The sequence below is a fragment of the Ylistrum balloti genome, unplaced genomic scaffold (genome assembly GCF_031769215.1).
Source record: "Ylistrum balloti isolate Yb309-2 unplaced genomic scaffold, AGI_CSIRO_Ybal_v1 Utg370458, whole genome shotgun sequence".
Taxonomy (NCBI): Eukaryota; Metazoa; Mollusca; class Bivalvia; order Pectinida; family Pectinidae; genus Ylistrum; species Ylistrum balloti.
In genome coordinates, this window is record NW_026782303.1 from 71534 (window position 1) to 82471 (window position 10938).

At 36.5% G+C, this 10938-nt stretch overlaps 1 protein-coding gene across 3 annotated transcripts in view; it reads right to left on the bottom strand.

Moving 5' to 3' along the window:
- LOC132555176 (scavenger receptor cysteine-rich type 1 protein M160-like) overlaps positions 1-10145 on the bottom strand; it is a 32799-nt gene extending 22654 nt beyond the window's left edge. For all 3 annotated transcript variants that reach the window (XM_060219529.1, XM_060219530.1, XM_060219528.1), the window contains exon 1: positions 10086-10145. In XM_060219529.1, coding sequence (XP_060075512.1) covers positions 10086-10134 — 49 coding nt within the window. In that variant the 5' untranslated portion in view covers positions 10135-10145. The remainder of the gene's footprint in view (positions 1-10085) is intronic.
- Positions 10146-10938: the final 793 nt, after the last annotated feature.

The window sequence follows — 10938 nt, forward strand, 5'->3', positions numbered from 1 at the left end:
TGTATTGGGCTGTTTGCTGGGGTTTCTTGCGTATTGAGCTGTTTGTTGGGGTTTTTTGTTTATTGAACTTTTTGTTGGGCTTTTTGTTTGTATTTGTCTGTTTGTTTTGGTTTCTTGTGTATTGAGCTGTTTGTTTTGGTTTCTTGTGTATTGGGCTGTTTGTTGGGGTTCATTGTGTATGGAGCGGTTTGCTGGGGTTTGTTGTGTATTGAGGGTTTGTAGGGTTTTGTGTATTGAAGCTGTTTGTAAGGGTTTTCTTGTGTATTGAGCTGTTTGTTGTTTCTTGTGTATTCTGTTTGGGTATTGAGCTGTTTGTTTTGGTTTCTTGTGTATTGAGCTGTTTGTTGGGGTTCATTGTGTATGGAGCGGTTTGCTGGGGTTTGTTGTGTATTGAGCTGTTAGTTGGGTTTGTTTGTGTATTGAGTTGTTTGTTGGGGTTTCTTCTGTATTGAGCTGTTTGTTGGAGTTTCTTTTGAATTGTTCTGTTGTTTTGGGTTTCTTGTGTATTGGGCTGTTTCTTCGGATTGTTTGTGTATTGATCTGTTGTTGGGGTTTCTTGTGAATTGAGCTGGTGCTTGGGGATTCTGTGTTTAGAGCTGTTTGTTTTGGTTTCTTTTGTATTGATCTGTTTTAGGGGTTGTTATGTATTGAACTATTTGTTGGGTTTTTTGTGTGTATTGAACTGTTTGTTGGGATTTTGTATGTATTGAGCTGTTTTTTTTGGTTCCTTTTGTATATAGCTGTTTGTTGGGATTTTGTATGTATTGAGCTGTTTTTTTTTGGGTTCCTTTTATATAGATCTGTTTGTTGGGATTTTGTATGTATTGAGCTGTTTTTTTGGGTTCCTTTTGTATAGAGCTGTTTGTAAGGGTTTCTTGTGTATTGAGCTGTTTATTGGGGTTTCTTGTATATTGAGCTGTTTGTTGGGGTTGTTTGTTTATTGAGCTGTTTGTTGGGGTTCATTGTGTATGGAGCTGATTGTTGTGGTTTCTTGTGTATTGAGCTGTTTGTTGGGGTTTCTTATATACTGAGCTGTGTGTTGGGGTTTCTTGTGTATGGAGCTGTTTGCTGGAGTTTCATGTGTATTGAGCTGTTTGTTGGGTTTCTTGTATATTGAGCTGTTTGTTAGGGTTTCTTGTATTTTGATCTGTTGTATGGGTTATGTGTATATTGATCTTCTTGAAAAGGGTTTCTTGTGTATTGAGCTGTTTGTTTTGGTTTCTTGTGTATTGAGCTGTTTGTAAGGGTTTCTTGTGTAGTGAGATGTTTGTTGAGGTTTTTTGTGTATGGAGCTGTTTGTTGGGGTTTCTTTCATATTGGGTTGTTTGTTGGGGTTTCTTTTGTATTGATCTGTTGTTGGGGTTGTTTGTGTATTGAAATGGTTGTTGGGTTTTTTGTGTGTATTGGGCGGTTTGTTGGGATTTCCTGTGTATTGAGCTGTATTTGGGTGTTTCTTGGGTATTGATATGTTTGTTCAGGTTTTTTGTGTATGGAGCTGTTTGTTGGGGTTTCTTTCATATTGGGTTGTTTGTTGGGGTTTCTTTTGTATTGATCTGTTGTTGGGGTTGTTTGTGTATTGAAATGGTTGTTGGGTTTTTTGTATGTATCGGGCTGTTTGTTGTGGTTTCTTGTGTATTGAGCTGTTTGTAAGGTTTTCTTGTGTATTGTGCTGTTTGTTCAGGTTCTTTGTGTATGGAGCTGTTTGTTGGGGTTTCTTTCATATTGGGTTGTTTGTTGGGGTTTCTTTTGTATTGATCTGTTGTTGGGGTTGTTTGTGTATTGAAATGGTTGTTGGGTTTTTTGTGTGTATTAGGCGGTTTGTTTGGATTTCCTGTGTATTGAGCTGTATTTGGGTGTTTCTTGGGTATTGATCTGTTTGTTGGGGTTTCTTGTGTATTGAGCTGTTTGTTGGGTTTTTTTTTTTTTTTTTTGTGTATTGAGCTGTTTGTTGGGGTTTCTTGTGTATTGAACTGTTTGTTGTGGTTTCTTGTGTATAAAGCGGTTTGTTGGGGTTTCTTGTGTTTTGAGCTGTTTGTTGGGTTTTCTTTGATGTATTGAGCTGTTTGTTGGGGTTTCTTGTGTATTGAGGTGTTTGTTGTGGTTTCTTGTGTATAAAGCTGTTTGTTGGGGTTTCTTGTGTTTTGAGCTGTTTGTTGGGTTTTCTTTGATGTATTGAGCTGTTTGTTGGGGTTTCTTGTGTATTGAACAGTTTGTTTGGGTTTTTTGGGTATTGAGCTGGTTCTTGGGGTTTCTTGTGTTTTGAGCTGTTTGTTGGGTTTTCTTGTGTTTTGAGCTGTTTGTTTTGGTTTCTTTTGTATTGATCTGTTGTTGGGGTTGTTTGTGTATTGAAATGTTTGTTGGGTTTTTTGTGTGTATTGGGCTGTTTGTTGGGATTTCCTGTGTATTGAGCTGTTTTAGGGGTTCCTTGTGTATTGAGCTGTTTGTAAGGGTTTCTTGTGGTATTGAGCTGTTTGCTGGGGTTTCTTGCGTATTGAGCTGTTTGTTGGGGTTGTTTGTTGATTGAACGGTTTGTTGGGGTTTTTGTGTGTATTTGGCTGTTTGTTTGGGTTTCTATTGTATTGAGCTGTTTGCTGGGGTTTCTTGTGTATAGAGCTGTTTGTAAGGGTTTCTTGTGTATTGAGCTGTTTGTTTTGGTTTCGTGTGTATTGAGCTGTTTGTAAGTGTTTCTTGTGTAGTGAGCTGTTTGTTGAGGTTTCTTGGGTATTGAGCTGTTTGTTTTGGTTTCTTGTGTATTGAGCTGTTTGTTGGGGTTCATTGTGTATTGAGCTATTTGTTCAGGTTTTTTGTGTATTGAGCTGTTTGTCAGGGTTTCTTGCATATTGAGCTGTTTGTTGGGGTTTCTTTTGTCTTGATCTGTTGTTCGAATTGTTTGTGTATTGAACTGTTTGTTGGGTTTTTTGTGTGTATTGATCTGTTTGTTGAGGTTTCTTGTGTATTGAGCTGTTTGTTGGTTTTTTTTTTTTTGTGTATTGAGCTGTTTGTTGGGGTTTCTTGTGTTTTGAGCTGTTTGTTGTGGTTTCTTGTGTATAAAGCTATTTGTTGGGGTTTCTTGTGTTTTGAGCTGTTTGTTGGGGTTTCTGGTGTATTGAGCTGTTTGTTGGTTTTTTTGATGTATTGAGCTGTTTGTCGGGGTTTCTTGTGGACTGAGCTGTTTGTTAGGATTTTCTGTGTACTGAGATGTAAGTGTGGGTTTCTTGTGTATCGATCCGATTGCTTTGGTTTATTTTTGACCTGCGACAGCCTGGTTCTACTGATAATTAGTGTTCACGGAAATATATACGGTAGATCAAAAAACAATATTGCCTTTATTGATGCCGGCTTAGTACCTATTACTGTTTTTTGCCTGTAGACAGTGTGCACATATGACAGTAAATATATAATGTTGCAGAACTTTTGCGGTTACTTGTTATAAGATACTTTTTTAATTCGACTGTTAATTGTGTTTGGGTACTTTTGAATCCAAATATTATCCAAAGTCCCGGAAGTTAATAACGACTTTTAATACAAATAATGAATTAAACTGCTTCATATAGCTGTTTCATCTCCTTCAGGAATGGTTTCATATAACAATCATCGGTGTATGTATAGATAGTGCGTGTCTCTACATGATTAAATGGTTTAATACAACAGTTATCAGTGAATGTACAAAAGTGTTTTTCTGTATATGGTTAAATGGTTTAATAGGGCATTTATCGGGTGTCTGTATATGGTTTAATAGTTTCAAACAACAGTCAACAGTGTATGATCAAATGGTTTCATCATGGTCATCGGTGTTTGTATAAATAATGTGGATTCGTACTGGAGTCATCGGTGTATGTATCAATAGAGCGTTTTTGTACATGTTTAAATTGTTTCATATAGCAGTAAACACTGTTACCGACTAGAGAACAGATCTACTCCCATAGATTAACCATACTAAATGTAAACATACTATAGCCGACTAGAGAACAGAACTACTCCCCTAGATTAACCATGTAAACATACTGTAACCAACTAGAAAACAGATCTACTCCCCTAGATTAATCATACTAAATGTAAACATATTGTAACCGACTAGATATCAGAAATACTCCCCTAGATTTATCATACTAAATGTAAAAATACTGTAACCGACTAGAGAACAGATCTACTTCCCGAGATTAACCATGTAAACACACTGTAACGGACTAGAGAACAGATCTACTTCCCTAGATTAACCATGTAAACATACTGTAGCCGACTAGAGAACAGAACTACTCCCCTAGATTTATCATGTAAACACACTGTAACCGACTAGAGAACTGAACTACTCCCCTAGATTAACCATACAAAATGTAAATATACTGTAACGGATTACAGAACAGAACTTCTCCCCTAGATAAACCATGTAAACACTGTTACCGACTAGAGAAGAGAACTACTCCCCTAGATTAACCATGTAAACATACTGTAACCGACTAGAGAACAAATCTACTCCCCTAGATTAATCATGTAAACACACTGTAACCGACTAGAAAACAGAACTACTCCCCTAGATTTATCATGTAAACACACTGTTACCGACTAGAGAACAGAACTGCTTCCCTTGATTAAACATACTAAATGTAAACACTGTTACCGACTAGAGAACAGCACTACTCCCCTTGATTAATCATGTAAACATATTGTAACCGACTAGTGAACAGAACTACTCCGTAGATTAACCATACTAAAATGTAAACATACTGTAACCGACTAGAGATCAGAAATACTCCCCTTGATTAAACATACTAAATGTAAACACTGTTACCGACTAGAGATCAGAACTACTCACGTAGATTAACCATGTAAACACACTATCACCGACTAGAGAACAGAACTACTCCCCTAGATTAACTATGTAAACATACAGTAGCCGACTAGAGAACAGAACTACTCTCCTAGATTAACCATACTAAATGTAAACATACTGTAACGTACTACAGAACAGAACTTCACCCCTAGATAAACCATGTAAACATATTGTAACAGACTAGAGAACAGAACTACTCCCCTAGATTAACCATGTAAACATACTGTAGCCGACTAGAGAACAGAACTACTCAGTAGATTAACCATCCTAAAATGTATACATACTGTAAACGACTAGAGAACAGAACTATTCACGTAGATTAACCATTTAAACACACTATCACCGACTAGAGAACAGAACTACTACCAAAGATTAACCATGTAAACATACAGTAGCCGACTAGAGAACAGAACTACTCCATAGATTAACCATACTAAATGTAAACACTGTTACCGACTAGAGAAGAGAACTACTCCCCTAGATTAACCATTTAAACATACTGTAACCGACTAGAGAACAAATCTACTCCCCTAGATTAATCATGCAAACACACTGTAACCGACTAGAGAACAGAACTACTCACCTAGATTAACCATACTAAATGTAAACACTGTAACCGACTAGAGAACAGAACTACTCCCCTAGATTAACCATGCTAAATGTAAACATACTGTAACCGACTAGAGAACAGATCTACTCCCCTAGATTAACCATGTAAACATACTGTAACCGACTAGTGAACAGAACTACTCCCCTAGATTAACCATGTAAACATACTGTAGCCGACTAGAGAACAGAACTACTCAGTAGATTAACCATCCTAAAATGTAAACATACTGTAAACGACTAGAGAGCAGAACTATTCACGTAGATTAACCATTTAAACACACTATCACCGACTAGAGAACAGAACTACTACCAAAGATTAACCATGTAAACATATTGTAACAGACTAGAGAACAGAACTACTCCCCTAGATTAACCATACTAAATGTAAACACTGTTACCGACTAGAGAACAGAACTACTCCCTTAGATTAACCATACTTGATGTAAATATACTGTAACCGACTAGAGAACAGATCTACTCCACTAGATTAACCATGTAAACACACTGTAGCCAAATAGAGAACAGAACTACTCCGTAGATTAACCATACTAAAATGTAAACACACTGTAACCGACTACAGAACAGAACTACTCCCCTAGATTAACCATGTAAACATACTGTAACCGACTAGAGAACAGATCTACTCCACTAGATTAACCATGTAAACATTCTGTAGCCGACTAGAAAACAGAACTACTCCCCTAGATTTATCATGTAAACACACTGTAACCGACTAGAGAACTGAACTACTCCCCTAGATTAACCATACAAAATGTAAATATACTGTAACGGATTACAGAACAGATCTACTCCCCTAGATTAACCATGTAAACACACTGTTACCGACTAGACAACAGATCTACTCCCCTAGATTAACCATGTAAACATACTGTAACCGACTAGAGAACAAATCTACTCCCCTAGATTAATCATGTAAACACACTGTAACCGACTAGAGAACAGAACTGCCCCCCTTGATTAAACATACTAAATGTAAACACATTGTTACCGAGTAGAGAACAGATCTACTCCCCTAGACTAACCATGTAAACATAATATAACCGAATAGAAAACAGAACTACTCCCCTAGATTAACCATACTAAAATGTAAACATACTGTAACCGACTAGAGATCAGAAATACTCCCCTTGATTAAACATACTAAATGTAAACACTGTTACCGACTAGAGAACAGAACTGCTCCCCTTGATTAAACATACTAAATGTAAACATACTGTTACCGACTAGAGATCAGAAATACTCCCCTAGATAAACCATGTAAACATACTGTAGCCGACTAGAGAACAGAACTACTCAGTAGATTAACCATCCTAAAATGTAAACATACTGTAAACGACTAGAGAACAGAACTATTCACGTAGATTAACCATGTAAACACACTATCACCGACTAGAGAACAGAACTACTCCCCTAGATTAACCATGTAAACATACAGTAGCCGACTAGAGAACAGAACTACTCCCCTAGATTAACCATACTAAATGTAAACATACTGTAACGGACTACAGAACAGAACTTCACCCCTAGATAAACCATGTAAACATATTGTAACAGACTAGAGAACAGAACTACTCCCCTAGATTAACCATGTAAACATACTGTAAACGACTAGAGAACAGAACTATTCACGTAGATTAACCATTTAAACACACTATCACCGACTAGAGAACAGAACTACTACCAAAGATTAACCATGTAAACATACAGTAGCCGACTAGAGAACAGAACTACTCCATAGATTAACCATACTAAATGTAAACATACTGTAACGGACTACAGAACAGAACTTCACCCCTAGATAAACCATGCAAACATATTGTAACAGACTAGAGAACAGAACTACTCCCCTAGATTAACCATGTAAACATACTGTAACCGACTAGAGAACAGAACTACTTCCCTTAGATTAACCATACTTAATGTAAATATACTGTAACCGACTACAGCACAGATCTACTCCCCTAGATTAACCATGTAAACACACTATCACCGACTAGAGAACAGAACTACTACCAAAGATTAACCATGTAAACATACAGTAGCCGACTAGAGAACAGAACTACTCCATAGATTAACCATACTAAATGTAAACACTGTTACCGACTAGAGAACAGAACTACTCCCTTAGATTAACCATACTTGATGTAAATATACTGTAACCGACTAGAGAACAGATCTACTCCCCTAGATTAACCATGTAAACATTCTGTAGCCGACTAGAAAACGGAACTACTCCGTAGATTAACATACTAAAATGTAAACATACTGTAACCGACTCGAGAACAGAACTACTCCCATAGATTAACCATGTAAACACACTGTTACCGTCTAGAAAACAGAACTGCTCCCCTTTATTAACCATACTAATTGTAAACACATTTTAACCGACTCGAGAACAGAACTACTCCCATAGATTAACCATAGTGAATTCAAACTCTGTTACAGACTAGAGAACAGAACTACTCCCCTAGATTAACCATGTAAACATACTGTAACCGACTAGTGAACAGAACTACTCAGTAGATTAACCATCCTAAAATGTAAACATACTGTAAACGACTAGAGAACAGAACTATTCACCTAGATTAACCATGTAAACATACTGTAGCCGACTAGAGAACAGAACTACTCAGTAGATTAACCATCCTAAAATGTAAACATACTGTAAACGACTAGAGAACAGAACTATTCACGTAGATTAACCATGTAAACACACTATCACCGACTAGAGAACAGAACTACTCCCCTAGATTAACTATGTAAACATACTGTAACGGACTACAGAACAGAACTTCACCCCTAGATAAACCATGTAAACATATTGTAACAGACTAGAGAACAGAACTACTCCCCTAGATTAACCATGTAAACATACAGTAGCCGACTAGAGAACAGAACTACTCTCCTAGATTAACCATACTAAATGTAAACATACTGTAACGGACTACAGAACAGAACTTCACCCCTAGATAAACCATGTAAACATATTGTAACAGACTAGAGAACAGAACTACTTCCCTTAGATTAACCATACTTAATGTAAACATACTGTAACCGACTAGAGAACAGAACTACTCAGTAGATTAACCATCCTAAAATGTAAACATTCTGTAGCCGACTAGAGAACAGAACTATTCACGTAGATTAACCATACTAAAATGTAAACATACTTAACCGACTCGAGAACTGAACTACTCCGATAGATTAACCATACTGAATTCAAACACTGTTACCGACTAGAGAACAGAGCTACTCCCATTGATTAACCATACTAAATGTAAACACTGTAACCGACTTGTGGACAGCACTACTCCCCTTGATTAATCATGTAAACATACTGTAACCGACTAGTGAACAGAACTATTCACCTAGATTAACCATGTAAACATACTGTAACCGACTAAAGAAGAGAACTATTCCGTCGATTAATCATACTAAATTCAAACACTGTTACCGACTGGAGAACAGAATTACTCCCCTAGATTAACCATGTAAAGATAGTGTAACCGACTAGACAACAGATCTACTACCCTAGATTAACCATGTAAACAGACTGTAACCGACTAGAGATCAGAACTACTAGTACTCCCCTAGATTAACCATACTAAATGTAAACATTGTTACCGACTAGAGAACAGATCTACTCCCCTAGATTAATCATGTAAACACACTGTAACCGACTAGAGAACAGATCTACTCCCCTAGATTAACCATACTAAATGTAAACATACTGTAACCGACTATAGAACAGAACTACTCCCCTAGATTAACCATGTAAACATACTGTAGCCGACAGACCTATTATTTCCACAAAATAAAGTTACAAAGGATGTATTAAGAAATCTTAAATAGGTTTCCAATTCATACGAGATTGATGAACAAAATCGAGCTTTAAAAAAACCGTGATGAGCTTTGAAAATTAAAGATCTGGAAACGTATATGATAATACTTTTATCGTCAAATCAAAATGTTTGCAGCTCTTGAAAAAAAATTAATTCTGTATTTCTATAAATCCGTCTTCTGTCGTCATGGTAACATTACTGTATAATGATCTGACGTCATTCCCTCTGTCATCGCATCACAGCTGTGTGATGCATTTTGATTCAATGTATCTAGTAAATGTAAATTTGTATGGAAGGTGTTATTGTGTTGTGTCTTTTGTACGAATTCAAGGCAATTTAACAGACATGCTATATGATAATACATGGTATGATTGTATTCTGAAACTTAATAACAAGACAACCATGCGACATATATGTGATGGATTCATCGGACTATGTTATACTGAAAATCACTTACATTTCGCGTGGGATTTATTTTCGCGTTAATACGCGAAGACAGTCACTCGCAAATTTGAATCTTTTGCGATTATTTGTCCAGAAAATAACTCTGGATGGCATCCATGTTGATTCGGTTACCGATATCGGAGTATTCGTTGAAGAGTCTGGGTCCCTAAAAGCTCATTATTCGCGAATGAATTTTAAGTCATTTCTAGATAAGCATGCGCGAAATCATACACTCGGAAATATGTCTGAAGAGGTAAGTTGGTAAAATAAAGTTTTCACGAAATCAAAGTGCTTTACATTCACTGTATTACATCCCTAAAGATAAAGGAAATACCAACCTGAAAAGGATTTTGATGACACAACCGAAATCATGACAGCAATAGGCATACAAATTTGAAACTTCGCCATGTTGTTTTCCCCTGTCAAATTCGTTATAATCTGACCTCAGGAATGAATTTGTAAGTTCATTGGTTGTGTAAAATAACTGAAACATACTTTATGATGAACAAATTTTATTTCCGTCCTGTTTAATGGGATGTTATGGTAGCACAATGCGTAGAAAGGACGTATGGGGATTTATGTCCGGTTTCGGGTTCTCACAAGCACTCTTTCAATGACTCAATTATTTTCCGGTAACTTGTGTACTTGTCAATGTAGTGGTTACAAAAATAAGCGCTGAATTGACCTTAATTTCAAAATGTATGAAATTTGTTCAATATCAGTGTAAGAATTTTAGTTGGAACGATCTCCAAATTTTGGTCTCCCGAGAAAAAAAGAAAAAAAAAGAGGAAGATATGAAGTGAACACAATAGTTTTTTCAAGTGATAACAAGCGTAAGTAAAATCCTGTCTGATCGGGGCCTTTCACAAACAACTGCCCTTATACTCATTACTAAAGGCTGCCGTGACTTCGAGTGACACAGATTCGCCTGATTTGTCTGTAGTATTACCAGTTGATCTGTACACATGTTTCGATTCTGGAGAGATAATTACAAATTCTTCAATATTTAGAATTGTAAGGGTATGTACTTAAGAATTAATAGTCTAACTTATAACACACTGCAATTTAAATCAAACAGAGTATTTAAGTCTTGTATTACAAGCAGTGGATAGATATAGCGATGATAATCCGCCTACGACAACCAAAGTTTATCAGTGTTATTGAACACATTGAATCTTTAGATTTACAATG